At 37.3% G+C, this 26689-nt stretch overlaps 1 protein-coding gene across 1 annotated transcript in view; it reads left to right on the top strand.

Annotated features, from left to right (window-relative positions):
* The window catches only part of Stim2 (stromal interaction molecule 2), a 145591-nt gene that overhangs the window by 45753 nt on the left and 73149 nt on the right, over positions 1-26689 (top strand). Inside the window, exon 2 of the mRNA XM_085691892.2 lies at positions 14742-14872. Coding sequence (XP_085548018.1) covers positions 14742-14872 — 131 coding nt within the window. The remainder of the gene's footprint in view (positions 1-14741; positions 14873-26689) is intronic.

Raw genomic sequence — 26689 nt, 5'->3', positions numbered from 1 at the left:
ATTTCTTTCACGTAAGTGGGTGCCTTTATATTAGGGGCATAGATATTCAGGACTGAGACTTCTTCCTGATGAATTGTTCCTGTTGTGAATATGAAATGTCCATCTCCATCTCTTCTGATTGATTTTAGTTTGAAGTCGATTTTGTTAGATATTAAAATGGTCACACCCGCTTGTTTTTTAAGACCGTTTGCTTGGAAAACCTTTTCCCATCCCTTTACTCTGAGTAGGTGTCTGTCTTTGTGGTTGAGGTGTGTTTCTTGTAAACAGCATAATGTTGGATCCTGTTTTAGTATCCAATTTCTAAGTCTGTGCCTTTTTATAGGTGAATTGAGTCCATTGATATTAAGTGACAATAATGACCAGTGGTTTTTGACTCCGGTTATTTTCTTTTTCTTTCTTTTTTGGTGGGGGTAGTAGAGCGTGTTTGTTTCCCTTCTTTGTGTTTTGCTTGTGAAGGTTCGCTAGATGTCTGAGTTTATGTAGGCAGTATTGGCATTGTTGGATTCCTTTGGTTGTGATTTTCCTTCTGATACTTTCTGTAAGGCTGGATTTGTGGCTACTTATTGTTTAAATTTGTTTTTATCATGAAATATTTTGTTTTCTCCGTTGATAGTGAATGATAGCTTGGCTGGGTATAGTAGTCTGGGCTTGCATCCATGGTCTCTTAGTTTCTGCAGTACCTCTATCCAGGACCTTCTGGCTTTCATGGTTTCCATAGAGAAGTCTGGTGTAAGTCTGATAGGATTACCTTTATAAGTTACTTGACCTTTTACCTTTGCAGCTCTTAATATTTGTTCTTTAATCTGAATGTTTTGTGTTTTGATTATTATATGGCGAGGGGATTTTTTTTTTTTTTTGATCCAGTCTATTCGGTGTTCTGTATGTTTCTTGAACCTTCATAGGGATATCGTTCTTTAGGTTGGGGAAATTTTCTTCTATAATTTTGTTGAATATATTTTCTGGGCCTTTGATCTGCAATTCTTCCCCTTCTTCTATCCCTATTATTCTTAGATTTGGTTTTTTTTTTATTGTGTCCCACATTTCCTGAATGTTTTGTGATGAGAATTTGTTGGATTTACTGTTTTCTTTGGCCAGAGCGTTTATTTTCTCTATGGTATCTTCAGAGTCTGAGATTCGTTCTTCTATCTCTTGTATTCTATTGGTTATGCTTGTTTCTGAAGTCTCTGTTCGTTTACCTAGATTTTCCATAGCCAGCTGGCACTCGTTTTGTGTTTTCTTCATTGCCTCCATTTCAGTTTTCAATTCTTGAACTGTTTCTATTACCTGTTTGATTGTTTTTTCTTGGTTTCCCGGGGTATCATTTACGGATGGTCTCATTTCTTCAAGCTTTTTTATGCTTCTCTTTCATTTCTTTACTCATTTCTTCAATCTTTTTGTTATACTTCTCTTCCATTTCTTTACGGCAGATTTTCACCTCCTGTTTAAGTTCCTCTATTATTTCCATAAAGTTTCTCTTAGAGTCGATTTCTTGTATTTCTTCTGGAGTAGGGTGTTCAATTCTTCTAGTTTCGTGATCCCTGGATTCTGGTGATGTCATGTTGCCTTTCAGGTTGTTGGAGGAATTTTTGCATTGCCGCCTGCCATCTCTTCCTCTCTGGATGGAACTCCTCAGCACTCTCTGAACAGAACTCCTCAGCAGTCTGGATAGAACTCCTCAGCAACCATTATTATGGAAAAGGGCTTCTCAGGCGTCTTCCTCCTGAAGATCTCTCCAGAAGATGACTGACACATTTCTTAAAAAAAAAATCTTTGACATATGACTCATAATCAATAAAGGGTTCATTCTTCAGAGTGTGCAACTTGACAGGTGTCTATATATAAAACATATATAGTTAATTAATCCTTAATTATTTATATATAACATATATATGATAATTAATACTGCCACAAGCCTTAAATCTGCTGATTACTGAAACCTGCTGTCTGTAAGGAGTCTGAAGAATAGTCAGTGAGGAGAATGAGGGTGGTGTTGTTCTGGAAGCAATGTGAAGAAAATAGGCAGCTGTGGGAAAATACATGTAGGAATGAGGCAGCTCAGTAGATTTAGTAATGTGGAGGTTACCTGAGATCTACAACATGCAGATTTGGAGTATTAAAGAGAAATGGAGAGAAACTGGAGAGTATTAAAAATGTTTCTAGATATTTTTCTGCAAGGAGAGAAAAGAAACAATGGCAGTGAAATAGGGTTGAGCATCTTTTGTTAAGTGAAAGAAAAACTAGCCTGTTGATAAGCCAGCAGCAGCAGGTCTTTGAGGGCAAAATGTTCCCTATGAATTTCTGAAGTGATGCAGATTTAGTTCTCAAATGTATAGACTGACTTTTATAAAACCTTGGATGCCTAACTGGTGACAATAGTTACATGAGGATGTAAACTCAGGGAGGTGCTGCTCTGGCCATTGTCTTTTATCGAAGTCCTTTTTACATAGCTTCACTTACTTCTTTTGCTTTCAGTGAAACATGGAAAGCAAAGTCCTTGCTCTGAGTACGGACAAGGAGGTGGTTTGAGGTCGAGGTGTGAGGATGGAGGTCGAGGTGTGAGGATGGAGGTGTGAAGTAGAGTAGGGGCTTAGATATACCTGGGAGTTATTTATGTTTGCCCTGGCAGCATTAAGGATGCAGATGAAGGTCTCTGGTAATGCATGAATTTAAGGTAAGATTAGCCACATTCAAATGCACGGTGTAAAGAGAGTTGGCGGAGAATTGCTCTTAGCTGGGATTATGACTTTACTAACTGCACATGATGAAATGAGAAACAGGCAAGGAGGCTGAAGCTTTTTGCAGGGAAGTGATTTGAGCATCGATCAGGCTGTGAAGGGAGAGGGAAGACATAAAAGGTAAGGAACATCTGTGCAAGAGATGACGGTGGTTCTTGGTAATGTTTTGAAGGGAGAACTTCCAGATTTTCTAGTGTTGGACAGTGTGTCAGAGAATAGGAATGGCTTTGGAGTTTTTTTTTGCCTAGCAGTTGTAAAATATTTGAGCTCAAATATTTTATTGTTTGTGTTCTGTGACTTAGTTACACTTTGTTTGGTATAGCACAGAAAAAGAAAAAAATAGTAAAATTAAACAAACAAAATGTTAATAAATCTCAGCTAAATATTGCTAGGTGTGCATGCAGAGACAAGAGGATCTCTGTGCATTCAAGGCCAGTCTAGTCTCCAAGGCAAGTCTCAGAGCAGCCAGGGCTGCATAGTGAGACTGTTTAAAAAATAGAAAAAAGGGGGGAAAAGTCAGGTAAGTTCTTGACTCCCTCCTTTTTTTCTCCCTCCCTCCCTCCGTCCCTCCCTCCCTCCTTCCTTCCTCCTTCCTTATAAATAAACAACGAATAATAAACCCTGAATTTCACACTTGATTCAGGTAGTTTTCCAGGTGATGGAAGCGTCACACTGAATAAGACACCTGAATAATTTGCACTTGGCTTGGTTAATATTGAGAAACTAGTATGGATAATGCATGAAATAAATGGATCACAGTATCTTAAACTGTATTGTGTGTATACTTAACTCCCGGTAGCTGGTTCAGTTGATTGTATACTTTTTATATTTTTGATACTTGCCCAGAAAATTACATTATGTATATTACAGCTGAAAAAAAGTAATGGTATACTCCAAAAGTTATTAAACAAAAGTAAGTTTAAGAGCTGATGAATTGGAGTTTATATTTTACCATCTACATGTGAAAATACCTTTTTTTCTTCACTGGAACCTATTTCCCTTTTGTACTAGAAATGGTGCTGTGCAGACTGATGGAACAGAGCTTCCTGCACCTTAGTGGCAGAAGTTACACTCTTGTAAAGAGTAGAGGATAATACATGAGTGTCATGAGTCTTCGGTAGTGGCTGACTATCCTTTTCCCCTCCTCCCTTCTTCCTTCTCTTCCCTTTCACTCCTTCCTCTCTCCCACCTCTCTTATGAGTCAAAGTCTCATGTAATCCTGTCTGGCCCTAAACTCACTGTGCAGCTGAGGTTGCCCTTTCACTTCAAATCCTGCTTCTGTCTCCTAAATCCTAAAGGGATTATACTGCACTTGACTCTGAGTGTATCATTTTATAACCTTTAATGCTGTCTTCTACGAAACCTAGAGGGCTGGGTGAGAATGATTGAATATGAAGAAACCATGAAGTGGAATAAAAACACTTCTTGAGAGGAAAAAAAATAAAGATATTTTGGGGATATTTGAGTTTACATTACTGACAATGAACTAATTCCATATGTGAGGAATCTTCAGTGATAATTATGAACTGCCATCACAAAAATACTGTGTGTGCGCGCATGTGTGTTCTGGCTGGTTTCCTATAGATAGTGTGTGCAGTTTCAATATAGATCTGCAGATGCCTCTAAGTTCTATGACTGCATTCTCCTGCTGTTGTACACGCACCTGTTCCTCCCTCTTTGCTTATGACAGAAGGATAGCTTTGTTACAGAAGAGTAGGAAAGGAAATTCCTGTTTCAATTGTTGAGACCTTATTGCTGTGGTAATTGACTCTTTTCCAATTGGAAAAGTGTGTTCGTTTTTATTACAAAACACCAATAATTTCCTAAAACAATTGATTGAAGAAAAAAACAAGCAAAACTATGTTGTCATAGCAAAGTGTTCCCCTGAAGTCAAGTAGCTATCTATCAAAATGAGCATCTTCCTTTCCAAAGCAGTGACTTTTGAAGTTTTGTACTTCCTCTCACTGGTGTTTTGAATGAAACTAAATTCAAAAATTAAAAAAAAATTAGGATTCCTGATTTTAAACTTGCTTTCAGAACAGTCCTTTGGGGAATGGAAATATAGTTTAGAGGGAGGGCACTTGCCTAGAAAATAAAGGCCCTGAATTTGAGTGCCAGTATCACACAAAGCAAATAGATAAATGAATTCAAATGAATGAATCTTTTTCTGCAGATTATTCTTTGTTGGTAGTGTTAAGATTAGGAAACCTGACTCTTTAAACATCTTAGGAGAAGGAGGGAAAGAAGTGCTCTAGGTTAGATCAGACTTGGACTAAACTACATACAGCTCTGCAGCTACCTAGCCTTTTGCCTTTGGAGAATGCTGTGGAAACCTTGGTTTATTCATCATGGGAGAACATCTGAATTAGTCAAGTAGAACACCATTTATGTGACAGCCACGCAGTAAGTGTTGCATTCACTTTGTTTATGTCATGTCTCTTTGTAGTTCCGAGTCCGTTTGGGTTGGGGAAGATCAAAAGTTATTTGAGTTAAATCTACTTAAAATTTTGTTCTGATGGTTTTCCTTGACAGTAGTATAACAGAAGAATCAGATTGCTGGAGAGTTAGTAGATTTCTACTATGGCATTGAGTAGCTAGCTAATCATGGTGGGCACCTTACCATTCTTGGTAGTAATAAGTATCTACAGAGTATCAAATGAATGCATTTTACTATACATAATATATATGTATAATTTAGTTCTGACGAACTTTGTAAAATTTGGTATTATTTCCATTTTATGGTTGAAGAAATTAAGGAATAGAGGCTAAACAATTTTTCTTATTTAGTTAAGTGACAGTATGAAAACAAATTGAATATTTTTTCCTCTTAGAGCATTCAACTTTCATCTGTAATATTGACACTAATTCAGTTTTATATGATTTTAAGTCTTTACATTGATAGAGAAATAAAACAATGAATACTTCTTGGATTATAACTTGACAGTAAGAACAAGGTTCTCTTTATTTCCCTAGTGTGGACTTAGGTAGGCTAGTATTAGTGACTATTGTTCATTGTAGCTTGTTTTCATAGTACCTCTTTCAGTTACTATTATTAGTGTGTGTGTGTGTGTGTGTGTGTGTGTGTGTGTGTGTGTGTACATGCTTTTGTGCAGTAGAATCTCAAATAGCTCTCATCCTAGATACAGTCTAAGAAGAGCAAGTGCTGCTTGGGGTCCTACTTCTCAGTTATCTTTATCATGTTGCATTCAGCCAATGAAATTTTCTGAATTTGGAGAGAAGTTAGAAATTGCTTCTCTGTGCTCAAAATATTTTTTTGTTAAAATTTTATGACATCCTGGGAAAACATAAGTCAATAAGTATGTACACGCACCTGTTTGCGTTCTTTTTTCTTTTACACCTAGTCAGCAATATTTTCCCATTTAACAGATACTACAGTGCTGCAGACAAATACATTATTACATTCTGGGAGGACTTACAGCTTAAGAGAAAATGTGAAAAGATGGGTAGCTGTGTATGGACAACTAAATATGACTATATAAAGAACTCCATAATTAACATACGTTGAAGGAGTGCATTAACCAGGAATTATAGAGGACTGTGTTAGGAAATGAATCATATTCATATTAAGACTTTTGAGGTAAAAGCAGAATTCTAGCACCTACGGAAAAGAGTTTCAGAGATCTAAGAAGTAGCTTTGGGTAGATGGGAATAAATGAGAGTGAAGTAATCAGATAAATTCTAATTTAAAAAGTACCATGAAAGTGGGAAGCACTGAGTTTATATCTCATAATTCAATTAAATTCACAAAATGTTCAAAAATATCATATTGGTAGGAGATCTTTAAACTTAAAGTGAAGAGAAACCACTTTGTTATTGCTAGGGTCAGGGTAAATTAATCGGCACCTATTATACCACATAGGATTCAGAGCTCCAAGAGGCAGTCAGTTAGAAGGGGCTGTTAACAAAAGGCTCTTATTTTTCTTTAGGATAACACATCATTGTGATTAGATGTAGTTGCATATGGCTTCTAGGCCTTTTATTTGCAAGATCTGTCTTCTTGATCAGCAGAAAGTCTTAGGTGTTAGGGAATCTGGAGTCCTTCATTGTGTCTTGATAGCTCTGTAGTATAGCACACGTCTGATGTAATAGGCTCTTGTTCTCCTTTGTCTTCTGCTGTGTAATGTACCTTAGTAAATGATAGGATCTTTTAGAGGCGTGTTGGTCACCAGATAATATAGTATGTTTTATAATTGAATACTTAGCACTTTTTTTAAAAAATCTTTGAGAACTGCCTATTCTACTACATGCTGGGTATCTCATGCTAGATGTAGGGAGAGTAAGAGAATACTGGAATGCAAGAGTACTGCTGACCTAGAGAGGGTATTACATCATTCATTCTTTGTGAGTTTGAATCCTGTATTTGATATATTAGAAAGTGATGCTAGAGAATTGTCCCTGATGATAGTAAAATTTGTTCTGAAAGTATTCAGGTTGAAATATTTGATTTGATAAATGTTTGGACTGTTCATGGATGAAATAAATACAAGCTGTTTTATTTTTCTTTCAGTGGTAGTAATTAAGCAAATTCTAATCATGCGACTCTTAAGTAGTCACCAAGACGATAAGCTGAGCTCTTGGCAGGGTGTAATACTACACATGGTTAGTGGTCCACAGCCATTGACTTATGGTTAAGAGTCAGCTGGCTCTACTTCTTATTCATTTCTGCTTGAAGTTTACTAACTCATCTTGCAAGACTTATATAGACTGCATTTACTGTTTTAATGCTCTACCCATCTCTTAGTAGGTTTCTAAACTATTCTCTATGTATATCAATAAACTGTGATGACAAAGTAGATAGTAAGGTATATATGTGTTTACAGTGGATTGCTCATTGGTGCATTTCAGAAGCTTTGTATGGTCTGGCTTAGCCAAACAGAGGAGAAATGTATCTTGTCTAGATGACTCTTAATCCTGAAATGTCAGCCCTGCCTGTTTCTTTTCCCTCATAAGAATCCCTTGTTATTTCAGTATGTGACCTTTTCTTTAACTTTTTATTACCATGCCTGTAGTTTATATTCTTTGTTTTTTTGTTTTCTTGTGCTGAGAACAGAACCAAGGGCTTTGTGCTGCTAGGAAGAGCTGCACTAGTGAGTCACACCCCTAACCCTGTAGTTTATTTTCGGTGATTTACTGTCTAGAGTGTTATGATAGTTATTCTTGGGTGGCAAATATGTATGTATCTCTAGATTAAAGCCAACATATCTTATCAGGGAGATTCAGATAAGCATATGAAAAATTCGTCCACATTATGCTAATTGGAAATGCCAATTAGAACAATGAGGTATGTCATACCCCTTAAAGTTTGGCAGACCCTGAGCATTGACAGTACCAACTCTTGATGAAGTGTGGAGCACCAGGAACTCATACAGTGCTAGTAGAGTGGACAGTAGTGTAAATAGTATTAGAAAGTGGTTTGGCAGTTTCTTAGAAAGCTTATCAGTCTTCTATGAAGTCCGGTGATTACATCTGTTGGTATTTATCCAGAAGAGTTGGAAAATCATTTATACAAAAACCTACACAGAATTGTTTGTAGCAACTTCGTTCGTGATGGCAAAGCTTAGCAGCCAAGATGTGTTCCCGTAGGGAATGGATAGATAAACTGTGGTTCATCCAGACAGTGAAATATTTAGCCTAAAAGGAAATGAGCCAGTGCAAAAAACATAAATCTGTGCTTGTGTGCATGCGTGCGTGTGTGTCTCTCTCTCTCTGTGTGTATGTGTACATTACGTACATGATTTAATGTGGATGTGTACAGGGGCCTGAGGTGGATGTCAGTATCTTTCTCAGTCATTCTTACATTTTGAGACTAGGTCTCTCATGAACCTGGAGCTTACAGGTGCCACTCTACTTGCTGGGCAACAAGCTCCAGGGTCTTCCTGAATCTGTCTCACTAGTTGGGATCATAGGTGCACCCAGCGACTACTTCTTCTTCCTCTTCGTCCCCCTCATCCCCTTCTTTCCCTTCACCCCTCTCTTCCTCTTCCTCCTCCTCCTCTCTCCCCTCCTTCTCTTCCCCCTTCTCCTTCTCTTCCTCTCCTCTCCTCTTCCTCTTCTCCCCCTCCTCCTTCTTCCTTTTTCTTCTTTTTCCTCCTCCTCCCCCTCCTTCTTCCTTTTTTAAAGCATGGGTGCTTACTCCATGTTTATGCAGCACATACAATATTGACTGAGGCATCTCTGAGTCCTCAGAGTAGAATCTTCAGTGCATTTTGCTAGTCAAAAGAAGTCATACCGTGAAGGCTGTATCATAAGGATCTAAACTATGAGAAAAGACAAAACTAAAAACATCAGCATGTGTCAGGGGTTGGGAATGAGTGATGAACAGGTAGGTCACAGGATTTTGGGAGGCAGTCCTACTGCCCTGTATGATATTTTGAGTGTGATTGCTTGTTTAAGTGAATTTGCCCAAACCCATAAAGTGTGCAACAGTAAGAATGAGCTTTATAAAGAATGGTCTTTGGTGATAACATGGTGTCACAATGTGCACATTCATCAGTTACATGTGGACTATTAGGAAATAAAGTTAACAAGAGTGAGGATTTGTATTATACCAGATAAGCTGAATTCTCAAAAAGTTTCTTTTTTGACATTTTTCTGCATTGTTCTTATGCCCAGCCTTAAGTTACCCTTTTGGGGAGGATGAACTCTGGGTGGGCAGGTGTTTTACCCCTGAGCTGTCCCTTCAGCACTTCACTAACTGATAGCCCCAGGCTGTCTCCACAGAGTCACTTCCTATCGCAGCTCCACCCACACTTGTTAGTGTGTATACCAGTCTAGTGGAGGACCATGCTTTGTTGTGTGAGATTGAACTGTGCAGTGTGCCCGGAGCGCTGGGGAGGGTTTAAGAAGAGGGAGGAAAAGAGACCAGAACACTCCTAGTTGAGAGCCTGCTGGCAGGTTGTATTATTTGCAGATTCCAGATTACATATTTCCTACTGGTGTTTGTTTTGTTGCCCTTTTACTTAGTAGTATCTCTTTCATCAAGATGCAGGAGAAACAGTTGAATACATGTAAAAATCAGGCACATTTTTTATTTTTTTATTTTTTATTTTTGGAGACATGGTTTCCCTGTAGTTTTAGAGCCTCTCCTGGAACTAGCTCTTGTAGAATAGACTGGCCTTGAACTCACAGAGATCTGCCTGCCTCTGCCTCTCAAGTGCTGAGATTAAGATGGCACATTGTTTATTAGACATACTAGATTAATACTGTAGGTAGGGCATGGATAGTATTGGTAGAGTCATAGCAGCCTTAGTTCTTGACCTTGTGTAATTTCATCACAGTTCCTTTCTCTACTGCAGGGATCTTGTGAAGGCTATGTTAAACATTTGAAAGTTTTGCTTGGTTACTTTTGCTTAGTTTGCTGTTTATTTTGTTTAATAAGTAAGTAATATCTGACAGTGAGTGGACATCATATTAACCCTTAGATGAACGTGAAATAGTTGAGTAGAAGTACAGTATTACTAAATTTGTACCGCCTACTTAGATTTAACCTTAACCATAAAGGAATGAGGAATTTATCAATTTATCCATCTTGGATTTCTAATGCCATGAATAATTTCTTAAGAAGCTTCTCCAAACATTTATTTTTAAGAGCCGTTTAATAAACCAAGCATTGGTGGTGCACACCTTTAATCCCAGTACTTAGGAATCAGAGGCAGGTGGACCTCTGAGTTTGAGGCCAGCCTGGTCCACAGACTAAGTTCCAGGACAACTAGGACTACACAGAGAAACACTGTCTCGAAAAACAGAAAAAAAAAAACACTAAAAGAAGCTAATTAATAAGTAATTCAGCAAACAATTATTTTTGAATGTTTCTGACTGTTCTAGGCAGTGTGGAGAGGAATGATCAAAACAAAGTCTGTGATTTTGTGGTGTCTTCTCAGTGTGGGAGTAGTAAGGAAATAAAGACGTACATTGCGTCCACTGTGATAAAAGGCTGTGGAGAAGAGAATACAGGGGAGGCTGTTTGAGATAGGGACTGGGGAGGGACCTGTGGTTATATCAGGGAGAAATCATGTTGCCAACAGAGGGAACTGCAAACATGGGCTTCCTTACCAATGAGAAATTATTTGTTTTTTCTTTTTCAGAATAGTCTGTAGACCATTCTATAAGCTAGACTTCCCTTTTTTTCTCTGAACACTACCAATGCCTATTTTTTTTCCACAGAGAGATTTTATTTTATTTTTTAATAATTTATAAAAATTTCCACTTCCTCCCCTCCTCCCAATACCCTCCCACTCCCCCCACTCCCTCTCCAGTCCTAAGAGCAGTCAGGGTTTCCTGCCCTGTGGGAAGTTCAAGGTCCTCCCCCTTCCCTCCAGGTCTAGGAAGGTGAGCATCCAATCAGACTAGGATCCCAAAAAGTCAGTACGTGCAGACGAAAGCAGTCCCAGTGCCATTATCAATGGCTTCTCAGACAGCCCCCATGTCAGCCACATTCAGAGAATCCGGTTTGATCACATGCTTGTTCAGTCCCAGTCCAGCTACCAGTGCCTATTTTTTAGTCAGGAAACATAACAGGAGTAAAGACGGAGTATGGATAACTCTTGGTGGCCCTTCCTAGTAATACATTTCCACCAGCCAGGCCCCACCTTGTGGCCGCTCTGTTGCCTCTCCAGAGTTTGTCACCTGGGTGGGAATAAGCTCAAAACTTAAGCTTGCTGGAGAAAGTTCACACTTAAACCATACCAAGTGGTTTTCTCAAGCGAAGTGTGAATTGAAGTGAGCTATGCTGTCCCTCCCCGCCTCCAAAAAATAAGGTAGAAAATGTAGGTGTATATTGGAGATTGGAAACGTCACTTTGGAAGTATCTTTTCCCATGAGACATATGCATGTTTTTTGAATGCTTTCTCAGGTAGGCCAGTATAGTTGATAGCAATACTCCTTTTCTAACACTAGGAATACTGACATATTTCTTTAGATACTTTCCACTGATACTTGGACTTGGAATCTGAAAGATCTGGGTAGGATCCCAAATGTTATGTCTAGGTAGATGTAATCTTATTAAGCAAGTTACTGATGAGTCATTTCCTCTGAAAGGTAGGAATGGTTAGAGATAGTAGATTATATTTATGAAATGCCATTGGTTTCTAGTAGTAGGTAATTCTTACTAGAGGAAATAATTTTAATTCACTTCAGATAAAAATTAACTTTTTTAATTTAAAATGATTTAGTGCTTCAGGTGGAGCATTTGGCATTGAATACAATATGTTGAAGCTCATTCCACTTTCCTCAGTGACAAGTGCTATCAGTACAGAGAAAGAAAAGAATGTTGAGTGTATGAAGCCAAAAGGATACATTGTACCAGACGGTGTTTAACTTATGGCACATAAGTTTGTGGTTTAAAGTATGCAATGTCAGAATTAATCAAATCTAAAATACACCCAGCAAAATCCTAGTTATTGTGAACTTGTAACAAATGGAAGAACATATCTCTGCCTTGTTTGTATGCTTAGCTGTGAGGGCAGATGATTTATAAAGCTTCCACAGATTAGCAGAGGGCAGCATAACGTGAAGTTCTTTAGATAGACTGCTCTGAAAATATAAATGAAGTGTATTTTATTATTTTACTAATCATAAACATCATTATTTTAGTTATACTTATATTAATTATATAATTAATAATTATAATTTAAATATAAAATTATATAGTTATTATGTTAATTAATATTCTTTAACATTTTGTACCTGCTCTTTTTCCTCAACACTTATTATTGTTAGAATGTTTATAGCCCTCACGTACTCCTATCTCTCATTCCTTGAAGAATATACTAGAATGTTTGTCTCTTGCTCACTGTGGCATTTCCAGTGCCTACCACCATAGGTACAGAATAGATTATGCTTGTTTAATAGATGGACTGGAGTTTGGAGAAGGAAGTATATATTACAAAGTGCTTGTGAAAGATTTTTGTGGAAAAGATAGACTCTGAAATAGACCTTGACAGTATTTTATTAAATGAGTTAATTTTTTATGAAGTACATTAAAGTAAATAATTGCCTATTTTTATTTTGATTAATGAATTGATTTTGAGACAGAATCTTGCTCTGTAGCACTGGTTGTCCTGGCATTAGCTGTGTAACCCAGACATGTGGCACTCCTCCTGTCTATGCCTCTAGAGTATTGGGATTATAGGCATGTATGGCCATGCCTGGTCCAATTTTATCAGTTTATGCATATTCCATGTTATATATTACTCTTAATTTTATTATCCTGCGATTTTCTAAAGCCTGGACAGTTCTTACCGTTAATGTCTCTTAGGCAATTTAAGTATAAAACCCATGTAATCAGAGTGAGCAGTATTGGTCTGTATATATCTGTTCTCTATCACTTGTAACAAATTCTGTCACCCTATATGAGCAGACTATATGCATATAAAGTCAGTCTGTTGGAGCTGATTACACATCATGTAGATCTTGATTCTAATTGTTGTTGGGAGTGTGAAAGCTTACCTTTTACTTTGACTTTGTCCGTAAACTACATATGAATTTGAACTCAAAGACATATGAATGTTCTGGTTGCCTTGTGAATTGAAGTCATAATTGAACATTATTACCCTCCCCCCCAAATTCTTAGGTTTTTAGCAAATCTTAGTATTTTGAATATTTGACATTTTGGTTGTGAGTCCTTTCTTTAATGACTGAATTGTCTCTTCACCCCTGAGTGTTTTTTGACAGGAGTCTCACTGTGTAGTTCTGTCTTGCTGGAGTTCATTATATAGACCAGGCTGGCCTCCAAGTCACAGAGATCCACCTGCCTCTGCCTCCCGAGTGCTGGAATTAAAGATATGTGCCACTACAGCTGGTTTAAGCATGTACTGTTTTTTTTCTAATCTCTTTTTGTTTTGTTTTTAAAAATATGTATAGGTGTTTTGCCTGCATGTTTCTCTGTCCATTACTTGTGTGTTTGTTTCCTGCATAGGCTAGATGAAGGCATCAGATGCTCTGGAACTGGTGTTACAGATGCTTGTGAACTGCTATGAGGGTGGTGGGACTTGAACCCAGGTTCTCTGGAAGAACAACAAGTGGTCTTAACCACTGAGATATATGTGACGTGAAATTGCATTTCCCACCTTTTATAGTTTCCTTTTCTCTTCTATTTTCTTTCAGCACTAAAGAAATTAAAATTAGTTTTAAATAAAAATATTAAAATGTTAAATTTTCTGGGTATTTTTCATATTGTAAACTAGAACATGTAGATGTTTCGATGTGAATTATCTTTTAGAAAATAAAATAACTTGTGATTCTCAGGTACTTTGCTGTAATTATTTTTTATAAATACCAAATTAGATGTTCTTTTATTACTACAGTAGACTTTAGAAAGCATCTGTCCTCTTTGCTTATTTTAGAGATTAGTGAGATAGCTGAGACCATTGGTGTGGTTTGTTCACAGTTGACAGTTCACAGCAGTTTAATTTTTGAACAACTTTAATATGATGTTCATTGGGAGGTGTGTATCCATCAAAAGGATATTGAGGAAAACATGAGAAATAAGATTTGAAGAAAATTTCCTTTAAAAATCTTGTTGACCTTAAAATGTGCACATTTGAAAAGCTAGATAGACTCTTGGATTATCATGAATTGAAAGCTGTTCTACAGTTCCCTTCCTTACTTGTTTTGAGTGCTTCCCTAACCTTTCACTTTAATTCAGCCGGGTTGTACAAAAGTAACACCATCTATTCCCTGATAATTTTTTCTTAATACGAGGAAATCTCTTTTTCTTTAGAAATATTGGAGAAATTGAAATCTTGAAAGATAAGTGTTAGATAAATTGAGATGTTGTTGCCTATTGTTAGTTGTATTTTTTTTTACTCAATTTTGTTGATTTTATTTTTTATATTAAAATTTATTTTGGTAAGACAAGATCCTGGCCTTAGTCTGAAGTCTGATTTTTTTTGTTTGTTTGTTTGTTTGTTTTCCTTCTTGATTTTATCTATCTGTAGCCTGCATTCTAGTATGGCAAGTTAGTGATTGTCTTCTGCTCTGTTTTAGATCCCTGTATGTCACTGAGTCCACCATGCTTCACTGAAGAAGACAGATTTAGTCTGGAAGCACTTCAGACAATCCATAAACAAATGGATGATGACAAAGACGGTGGCATAGAAGTGGACGAGAGTGATGAAGTAGGTGGAGCTCCTCTTCCTGGCTTCTCTTTCAATCTGCAGCTTTCCCTTGATTCCTTCAGAACTTAGCCCATTTTTCACTAGTTTTCAATGCCTTTGGCTTTTCTCTTTTTTAGGCTATAATTTTGCTTGTTGTATTTACATGACCTTTCTGAGTTTCTTTGCTGCTTGTGTTTCTCACCAACCCCCTTCCTCCTTTCCCTTTCCTTTCCAGTGTAATTGTGACTTCACAGATTGGTAGTTGTGGATATTTTTGACTTTGAGATGTCAGTGTGAAATATTACTCAGGCTAGTCTCAAATCCTAGGTTCAAAATTCTTAGCCTTAGCAATGTTTTTAGACACTCACATTGCCCCTCCCTCTGTTTCCTAGTTACATAAAAATCTCATAGCCACACATATCCTTTTCTGACTGTGTCACTACCCAATACTGCTATGAAGACCGCTCTGAAATGTGTTAATGACTGTTGCACATTCTGTGGGTTAACTGGGCAGTGTTTTTCTCCTGTTGGTATGGGTGGTCACTGTGGCAGTTGGCATATATTTGTGAGCTGCTGTGATGGTGTCTAACCTGTCTTGTTTTCTCTTTCTGTATGTCTATCATCCAGGAGGGTTTATTACTGCCTGGCAGCTGACTTCTGAGTGGTAGAATTCCAGGAAATTCCTGTGTCTGAATGCTTATCATGACGCTAGTTGCCAGAATTTGCTGGTAGAGGCAAGTCATGTCACTTAGCACAGTCTAAGCAGGAAAGGGTTATTGCTGCCTCACAGTGACAATTCTTTAAAGATGCTTTTATTTTTATTTATTTTTTTGAGATTATAACTAATTACATAGTTTCCCCTTCTTTTTCTTCTCTGTAAATCTTTCTGTGTACCTTCTTTTTCAAATTCTTCCCCTTTTTTCTTTAATCATCATTGTTGTTGTATGTATGCTTATGTATTTCTAAATGCATAATGCAATTTGCATTCTCTATAATATTACTTGCATGTATGTTTTCAGGGATGTCCATTTGATATTGGATCAGTTGGTGTGCTCTTCCATTGGGTAAACTATTTCTCTTGTTCTCAGCCATCCTGTAATTCTCTGTCTAGGATTGAGTCTTCATGAGCTTGTTAGTGTGTCTGTTGGTATCATTGTTCATCTCATGTTTAGGCAGTTGTGTTGGTGAGACTTCATGGGTATAGATTGTGACTTTTCTAGGAGACATAATTTCACAGCAAACTCACCATTCCTATGGCTCTTACCTATGCCTCAGCTCCCTCTTTCCTGAGTCTTATGTGCAGGAATTGTGTTGTTAATCACAGATAAGTATCGTCCTTACCCCTCATCAAGGAAATTTCTATTTTTAACGACAGAAACCATTACAGAAAACCACAGTGGATCAGAATGCAGAGTTGTAGAGCCTCATCCTAATTGGTATACTTACAAGATGTGTTCTTAAAATTTAAAAAAAAAAAAGATCCACTTTTCCCTAGCAGCCATCAACCACCAACAGCTCATGAAACAGATTTGTGCTGTTATGACTCCCACCCCATCCATGTTAATGTTGACCTGCTTGATCTTATGTGGGTCTTGTATAGCTTCTATATCACTCCTCCCTATGTTTTGGCTCTTACATTCTTTCTACTCTTTCTTCTTTAGTGTTCCTTGAACTTCAGGCTTAGGGTTGATAAAAATGTACCATTTAGGAGAGTCTGCATTAATTGATACCCACTGAAAAGAGAAACTTCTCTTTCCAAGGTTGGAATTAGTGCTAATCTGTGTTTAAAGACATAAGTATTTAGAAGACAGTTTGACAACATTTGCATTTAGCAAAACAGGAGTAGGTCATTAGGATCTATGATGTTTCCAGATTTGTTCATTTGACTAGGTTTACAGCACCAGGCAAGAATTCCCTCTTGTTGTGCAGACCTCAAATCCAATTAGAAAACAGTTGATTGCATCCATAGTGTGATGCTATTATGTACCAGTGGACTCATCTTGCCTGGAAGAGCAGATTTATAGCACAGCTGGGTAAACTACCACAGGTAAGACTTTCCTCTCCCAGAGGCTTGCACAGCACTTAGACCATGAAAACTAGCTAGTGGAGAGGGAGTTTCTAGTTAGTTCCAGGGTCCTCTCTTGCAAATCCTTAAGTAGTAGGGCCTATTTATGGTGGGCAACCAAGAGTAAAGCCAGCATCCTATGTTGTTTTGGGGGCCTGTGTGACCTCCCTGACAAACTACTTGTAAGGAAGTTATCTCATACCCAGCTTCGAGAGTTTTGATAATTAATGATGCCTTCTGGGAGTATCATTGTCAACTCTTTAGGGTACCCCAGTTCGTAAAAGCCTATGTTTAAAAAATAGAGCTTAGGATTTTGTCAGTATGAAGTTTATAGAAAGTAATATCTTCTTTTTTTGTTTCTAATACTGATGTTTAATTACGAATGCAGTATGCCTTTCTACACTTAAAGAAATTTAGATGATCCCTGTGCAATATGGTAGCCACTAGACACATTTAGTTTTTGAATTTTGAGATTGAAGTACACTATTCACTGTAAAATACATGTAAAAATATGAATATTTAAGGAAAATAAAGAATAAATTTTTAAAATATTGGAGGCTTGGGAGAATGCTTAGTTCATAAAATGCTTGTTGTACAAACATGAAGGACCCTAAGTTCAAGTTCCTAGAATATAAAAGAGGTTAGCATGTGGGGCATGCTTGTAATCTCAGTGCTGGGGGTAGAGACAACTTGATTTGGGGGCTTGCTGTCCAGCCTGTCTAGCTGAATTGGTGAATTCCAGATTCAGTGACATTGCCTGTCTCAAACAATAAGATGGTGACTGATTGAACAAGGTACCTGACACTACTGACCTCTGGCCTTCATCCATACATTGCACACAAATATGTATATATACACACAAAATATTAATGACATGTGTAAGGTGATAGTGTCTTGAACATACTAGTGACATTAAATACAGTATTACAGTTAACTTATTTTTGTTTAATGTGACTTTTAGAAAATTTAAATTAAATGTGTGGTAATATGGGATTCCTCTCTGTATGCTATGAATACCATTGGTTAATAAAGAAACTGGCTTGGCCTGGTAGGGTAGAACAGAGCTAGGTGGGGTAGGGGGGACACTAAACTGAATTCTGGGAGAAGGAAGGTGGAAGGAAGGTGGAGTCAGGGGAGACACCATGGAGCTGCAGCCAGAGATAAACATGGTGAAACCTTGCTGGTAAGCCATGAGCCTGTGGTAAAGTATAAAATAATGGAGATGGGCTAATTCTAGATATAAGAGCTAGCTAGCAATATGCTTAAGTAATTGCCCAAGCACTGATTGGAATTAATACAGTTTTTGTGTGATTATTTCGGGAGTCTGGGCACCTGGAAACGAACAAGTGGCCTGCTTACTACAGTGTGGTGCTATTTTTTGTTTGTGCTATAACAAATAAAGCTTGCCTGAGGATCGGAGGGTAGAGCTACCCACTAGTTAGCCATAGAGGCTGGGCAGTGGTGGCATACAACTTTAATCCCAGTATTTGGGAGGCAGAGGCAAATGGATCTCTGTAAATTCAAAGGCCGCCCTGGGGTACATAAGATCGAATCTGTCTAGAAACAGAGCTCACACAAAGGTGGTCCCAGCACTTGGGATCACACACCTTTAATCCCAGCACTAGGGAGGAGGAGACAGGAGCGATATGGCTGGTTGGAGAGAAGACTATAAGATGGAAGGAGCTCAAGGCATTCAGTCTGAGGACTTGGAGAGATAGGCTACATCATTTGGTCTGAGAATTTTGTAGAAGTAAGAACTAGTGACTGGCTACTCTGCTTCTCTGATCTTTCAGCTTTCACTCCCTAGTATCTGACTCCAGGTTTTTATTAAAAAGACCAATTAGAATTTGCACTACATAAATGTATAGATCCGTTTTGTTCTGACTGTACTAGTTTTAGAGGGCCTTAAAGAATAACTTGTTAATTCTGAAGTTCTTGTGCTAGTTTGGTGACTTCAATTTTATTATTGTGTTTTTAAAAATTAAAGTGTCTCATTAAAATGTAAATAATTCTGTAATGGGGCCTCAATTAGCCATAGTTAGGGGATTTCATGAGTTTAATGAGAAAGCATAATAAAACAAAATTAAAGTATATGGATTTCTTGCAATTTGGGAGTTGTAATGGCACTTTAAAAAACATTCAGAGTATTTAGCATTTTAAAATGCTGACTGAAAACTATTCTTCTCTTCAGTGCTTTCTTGTTTTATATTTTGATCATATGAGAAAGTATTTATCTATGGAGTGTGTGCCTTAGTTAGGGTTTCTCTTGCTGTGAAGAGATACCATGATCACGGCAACTCTTATAAAGGGAAACATTTAATAAGGTGGCTTATAGTTTCAGAAGTTCAGTCCACTATCACCATGGTGTGACATGGCAGCATGGAGGCAGACGTGGTGCAGAAGAAAGAGCTGAGAGTCCTACATTTTGTTCTGCAGGCAACAGGAAGTGAACTGAGTCCCACACTGGGTGTAGTGTGAGCTATGAGACCTCAAAGCTCTCTCCCACGGTGACACACTTCCTCCAACAAGCCCACACTTCCTAATAGTGTCACTATTTCCTCTAGACCAAGCATTCAAACACATGAGTCTGTGGGGGACGTACCTATTCAAATTACCGCAGTTTGTATTCTTTCATTTAATTCTGAGCTAATATTTGAAGGCCTACTGCATGCCAGATTTCCAAATAGATGCTTGGAATAGTAGATCAGGAGCAAAACAGATGAAATCTGTGTCTTCAAGCTTACATTCTGGCAGGGCTTGTGAGAAGGCACATTTAAGAAACTCAGTGCTTAAGTGGGGAATGGGGATCAGAACAGGAAGATGGTGGGGGAGGCTGCATGCGACTTTATGTAGGATGTGGGATGGTCTTGTATAAGTGGAAGCTTAAGTGTATCTATTGAATATATTACGCAGGTAAGTAATAGAATATATATCTGATATTTTCAGGCTGTGGTAAAACTGAGTTTGGAAGATTTGGAATGTTTCAAGTTAGAAAAATGCATAAAGCCTTTTGTATAAAAGTCATTGTTTTCCAGACCAAGATAATAAAAGATAGATGTCAGTATGTCTTGATTCTGACCTGTTTAGGTTGAATTGCTGATGGGGAAGTAGGTCTTTTCTGTCGATATTAATAATATTTTGGTAGGTATTTGTTTAAATAATTTAAATAAAGAGAGGTGAATGGTTGTTTCCTGAACAAGGCAGTTAGATGGCGTTGAAAATTCAAGTTATGATTACAGTTCAGTGTTACAAAAACTCTTCTCTGGTTTTAAACATTTTATTTTTGCTTTAAAACATCTTAATTTTTTTTATCTAGTTTTTCTTCTCATTCATTCATTCTTCTTTTTAATTCTATTATGCATTATGTGAAAGAGGTGATTCCAAGGTTAGTGGAAACAGACCTCCCTGTGTAGCCTAGGCTGTTTATCTTTTGGGAGTCATTTGAGAAGGGAGAGTCACTTATGAGATTAGAAATTAAGATTAGAAAAAAGAAGATGCATTTTCAAGAAAGGTCAGTGAATCTTTTTGTTTTTAGTTACCCAGAGGATTAAATATTAAGACGATTTATACTAAAGTTTTATGTCAAATTTTTAACACATATTTATTATCATATTAGCAGGTGACATGAAAGCACAGTGTTTAAAATAATGTAATTCATTATCTTTTGGTTTCTATAGCTCAGAAGCGGTAGTGCTGGCAAAGAGGGTTTGTAGTTAATTTTACATCGCTGCCACCACCTGACAGACTGCAGTTAAGAGAAGCAAAGTTTATCTTGGCTCATGATTTCAGAAGTTTCAACCTGTTGGGGAAGGGAAGGCATGATGGGATGGGGAAGTGTGTAGTGGTGGCAATGTGTGATGGAGGTACTTTATGTCATGGTGGACCACAAAGCAGAGAGTTTCTTCAACGGGTCACTTAGTAACTTACTTCTGCAGGATAACTCTCCTACCTCCTAAGTTACACAGCTTCCCAGGCAGTACTAGCCCATGAACAAATGCTTGAACCTGGGCAAGACATTTCAGATTTCAAGCCCGACCAGTGTCTTCTGGCTCTTGTTTTCTTTAACATTGTTGGTGATGTATCTGCTAGTGTTACAGAATACGAAGGCCTGATAGAGGTGTTGGGGTGGTAAGTCTGTGTGAGGGGTAGAGCCACCTAAGAGCCAACTAAGATCCTGATGTGTTCTTACATCCTTACTTGGTGTTAGGCAGAGATAGCAATTTAGATCTTTTCATAGGGCACCTTGTAAAATAACATTGGCTTTTCCCAAAGCAAGTGTAGTGAGAGCTCTGAGCAGAAGAGGGGATCCCCAAGAGAAGGATCAGTAACACAGAGTCTCACAGGCTTTTTATTTTTTAGTGTGTGTGTGTGTCCTGTATGTCATATGTGCGCTGTGTGTTCAAGTGTCTGGTGCCCATAGAGGCAGGAAGAAGGCACTAGGTACCCTGAAATTAGAGTCAAAGTTAGTTGTAAGCTGCCACGTGGGAGCTGGGGATTGAACTCAGGTTCCTCTGCAAGAAAAGCAAGTGCTCTGAACTGCTGAACCATCTCTTCAGCCTGAAGGTCACAGTTTCAGTATTTAAAGTGATTGTTCATTTCTTTCTTCTAACCTGTTTGTTGGAACTTAGATATTGTCCAACTGATACTCTGGGGTGGTGGTCAGGAGGAAAATGAATGCGAAGATTTCTGGACTATCAGGGCCGCCTTGGATGCTGCTAAACACAACTTGTTCTGTTTTTTGCTAACTAGAATTGTTCAGTAGAAAGTTTCTTCACAGGATTAGAAAACATTGAAGTAGTAAAATTATGTTAGTTCACATTTGTTCTTAAAACAAAGATGTCTTATTGAATATAAATATTAAGAGAACTTAGAAAAATATTGGTAAATCACTCAGTGATCCGATAGGAGTGAAAGTAAAGAACTATGAGGAAGTTGACAGTAGTTCTGCCTACCTATACTGTTTTCTTGCTGCTGCTCTATCTGAAGTAAGAAACTTCAGTGAATAATACCTGTATTTAAATAATATATTAGATATTAAATAGGTGTATATAAATGTGAAACTTAAAGATGAGATACAATTAAACTTCTTTCTTTTCAACTGCATTAGATTGCATACCCCTCTGTGCGATTTGAACAGCTCAACTTGGAGGTCTTTGCACTAACATTGTAAAAACAAGTTCATGCTATATGCTTCATGGTCTGCTCTGCACTTTTATAAGAACAGACAATTCTGAGACTCTTAAGGAAGTGCATTCAAGGCATGAAATCAAACTTTTTAAGGCATGATGTGTGATTAAAAGTTACGAGTAGTGTTTTGTAATGAATGGTGACTCCAAATTACATTTACGAGTGTATTAGTATAATTTGTTTGACTGGAGATCTTCTGGCATTCTTCCAAAAGGAAAGGCAGGTCAAAAGCGAGGTGAAGAAAGTAAGTAAAAGATATTTTGCTGCTTGTCTAATAAAATTATTGATAGTTATTCTGAGTTCATTTATTTTTTTTAACTGTGGGACTAGACGTATTTATGAAGTTATATGTGGAATAACATTTAACATTTAGTATTTGTTTTATAGTATAAGCACTTAGCACTAAAGTGTTATAGGAACACTAAGAGCAAAAAATATGCTGTTGTTATCTGACTCGGATATATTGGAGAGGTTGGGCCATCTGGCATGGTCACTGGCTTATAAGTCATAGAACGGGTTTTTTTAAATTCAACCTGAATGCATAACTCATGGTTTTGGCTCATAGTCTGTGTTGTTTTTCTCTGACGATGTGTATCATTAATTTCTAAAAAAAAAAAAGATGAAAAGGAAATTGGCACAGTGGGGAGAAACAACAGAACAAGGACTGCTCTCTAGAAAACCAACATTACCTTGATAACAAGAGTTCTTGAGCAGTGCCCGGCCCTGCTGAGTCAGCAGTCTGCAGTGGAACTAAACGATTTGCACCAAGTCCTTTGATGATGATGAAGTTTGAGGGTCATTTTATGATATGAATAAAAGATAAAGAAACACTTTATCTTAACTTGATGCTGACACAGTATATTTACATATCTTACTTTTTCTATATTGAATCTCTGAAGAAACAGTTCAGGACTCAGTCTCCTGCCTTTGTGGTTAACGTCGTTGTATTTGTGGAACATGCTCTGCTGTCTTAAGCAGTGCTTAGATCTGACTACTGTGAAGGTCTGACAGAAGGCCCCATGTCCCCCTTATATATACTTGGTGATTTTGTTTTTTGTCAAATTCCACCTTCAGTTTTTTTTGTATTTTCCATAAGAAAATATGGACATACAATTAATATAGAAAAGAGATAAGTTTATATTTTCTAGAGAAAATCCTTTGTTATTTTTGAAGAAAGATGGTTATAACCTAGATGATTAAGAATCATTGTGTAAGTAATGACTCAGGTCTTAATAAAATGTTCTGGTGTTTTATAGTTATATCTAGACATTTTAATTTAATCTGTGAAATTCCTACTCTGTTCCAGCGTTTAGTTGAGTACCCAGCCTCTTATGTGTTACTGTGATAACTGTAGAACTCATTTACTGAACTTTCTTCTTTATCTTTGGGATTCCAGCTCATTTACCATCTACTTTTCAGCAAATGACAAAGAACTGGTGCTCTGTCAGTTTTCTTCAGGGAAGTAGCTTTTAGAGTCTGCCCATGCTTCAGTGGATGGCCCTCGCCCACACATATGCTGGTAGCAGATGGGTGGATCCTGTGGCTTTAAAAAAGATTACATGAAGCTGGGAGAGAAAAGTGGTAGAAAAAGTATTTGGATGGAATTGGAGGGGGAAGAAATTGGGGGTGGATTAGATCAAGCATATTATATATATGAATGACATTCTCAAACTACATATTAAAAAAAGAGAGAGAACTGATTTCCCAAAGCATTTATTACTGCATGTCTATGTGTCCTTCAAAGCAGTCACTGTAGGAGTGAAAAGATTCTTTGTAACCCTACCATTTGTTTCTGTTTATGCTGTCTTCACCTCTTTCATACAATTCTGATTTATCACAGTAGGCTCTGTCTTGAGACTGTATTTGTTATAGGCCATTTAAGAATTCCCTTTAGTGTTTAATAGTTAATAACACTTACGTGTAGACTAAGTTGGCCCTTTTGGTTAACTAGGAACATAAACACCATTGTATGTATAGTTTTTGTGGAACAATAAGCTTAAAGTGGTATATTCAAACTCAGAAAGAGTAAATCTGAGATCTGTCAGAGAATCAAGAACTTGCAGAGTCATGTTATGGCATCAGAGAACAGAAAAACATTCAGCTCAGTACATTTGCCTATTTCTAGGCATGATCACAACCTTGCTCTAACTAGGAAATATTGTTTTGCTGCCTTTCAGGTTCTTTCAATTTTACTTAAACTACATGCTAATTATACATTTTCATTTAAAAATAATTTAACATTATTGTTCTATTAATTTTAAATTTCCCTCAACAAGAATTTCCCACTCAATAATGTTATAGACTCGCAGGGGTAGAGGTGTGGGAGTGAATCAGGGCTGTGCATCTGGCCATGACAGTTGCAGCCTGTCTGTACTGCTGGTCCTGTTCCTCTGCTCCCCCTCTGAGGATGCTCAGGACCACAGCATGGCACTGCATTTACATAACGTATTTCTGGAGAGTTTAGCACACTTTCACATATTATTTCATTTTCTAGAAGATGTCTGAATTTGAGTGTATACAGAATATATTCAATGAATGAAATACAATGATGTCTTAGTGTAATATTATCACTAATAGTGGCCATATAGATTTTCATTCAGAGTGAAAAATAATACTATTAATTATAGCAAGAATGCAGGTATAAATAGAGCCTTCCTCAGGCTAGGACCATGTTATTATATTCACTATACGGCTAATTGTAATTCTGCTTTCTGTTATACTTAGTTTTTCAGTGTTTGTTCCCTTCTTGTTATTATAAATTAGTCTGAATATTAAGTCAAGCTCTTTACTATTTGAATTTATATGATTACTCAGACCCTTTTCATGTGGTTCAGTTTTCTTTAGTAACATGAAAGACCAGCATAGATAGTTAATTGTGTGTGGAGGTTTATCTGTGCATGTGTGCAGGTGCACATCCATCTGTGCGACTATATGTTTAGAGGCCTGAGGATAACCTTGGATATCATTTCTCAGGAGCCATCCACTTTGTTTTTGTTTTGAAACAATATGTCTCATTGACCTAGAGCTCACCAATTAGGCTAGGCTGACTGGCTAGCTAGTACCAGAGAGATGCTTATTTCCTCCTTCCCAGCATCAGGACTTTTGCAGTTGCAGGCTACCATGTGTGTGTGGCTTTTGTTATGTGAGTTCTGGAGACTGAACTCAGGTACTTGTACTTCTCATACCTCAGGAAGTTTACATTCTTTTTCCCTTCTAAAAGTTATTAATTTTAGATATTTAAAAGTAATATAGCTGCATAATGTTTTCTAGAGTAAAACACTACTCATTAACTCTTTTGTTGATTTTATAATTTGTGTTTTCTTAGATTCCCCAAATTAATTTTTTTCTTTCTAAAATTGTCTCTTTATTGAGGTCTAATTTGGTATATTTATATTTATACACACACAAATATGCAGAATGATTTGATGCACCTTGTAAATATGTCCTAACATTTCATTAAAATACTATTTAGAAAGGTATAGTGATTTTTTTTAATGGTTTGATTTTTGTTTTATGCTATTTTTTTTAACTTTTCTTTCCCTGGTCCCAGAAGAGTTTAGTAAATGTGATTGATACTTGATCATTCAGTTAAACATAATACATATAATATTTTAATGTTCCTATTTAAATGTAGTACTGTGCTAAGTATAGAAAAATATGGAGATAGGTATAAATCAGTGAACTTCTAGCTGATCACATGCTGTCGTAACTGTATAATAAAAGGTACATTCTGGCAAATTACCTACTAGGGATTTGAATCAACCTTGGAAATGGCCTGTTTTAGGGGAGTTAATATCTGTTTAGGGAGTGTCAGACAAAACTTGGTATAGCCTATGTTGGACCTTGTGAAATTAATGGTTGTAGTGTTCACAGACTTGGCTGAGATATAGGACATTTTGTGATGTGGAATCAGGATATAGTGGTAGAGGGAGAGTGATGTGCCAGGCTTTACTAGGGAAAGGGTATAGTTTGGCAGGAGTGTTAGTTTGTGAGATCAGAACTGCAGAGTGCAGGATGTTGCCTCTCCAGTTTTCCTTCTGCTTCTCTAGTTTTTTACACCTTCAGTGCACGTATTCTGTAGGATATTTGTTATTAGGTTTTAGAGGTTTAATGCAGGTTCATAGATTTTATTATTCCTTCATTTGTATTAAATGACTTTCAGCCTTTCTAAAGCTATGACCCTTTAATACAGTTCCTCATGCTGTGGCAATCCCCAGCCATAAAGTTATTTTCAACTGTTATGAATCATAATGTAAATATCCCAATATGCAAGATATCTGATATGCAACTCCTGTGAAAGGGTCACGTGACCCCCCCAAAGTAGTCATAACCCATAGGTTGAGAACCACTACTGTAGAATAGTCTTCTCACATTTGATTTTGTAGTATTTCCAGCTCTTGTTTTAGATGCTAGCAAAGCACATTGATTTCTGTCATTTTCTCTTTTAAAAAGTCTTAGGCTGACTCAGTTAATAGCTGAAAGAAAATATTTCTTATAGTTTCGATTGTGAGACTAATCTTTAACTGCTGAGCCATCTCTCCAGCCAGCCCGGTCTACAGAGTGATTTCCAGGACAGCTAGGGCTAC

Source organism: Myodes glareolus, chromosome 8 (genome assembly GCF_982192425.1).
Source record: "Myodes glareolus chromosome 8, mMyoGla1.1, whole genome shotgun sequence".
Lineage (NCBI taxonomy): Eukaryota > Metazoa > Chordata > Mammalia > Rodentia > Cricetidae > Myodes > Myodes glareolus.
The sequence above is the reverse complement of the archived record's forward strand: the minus strand, read 5'-3'. Positions and strand labels throughout refer to the sequence as shown.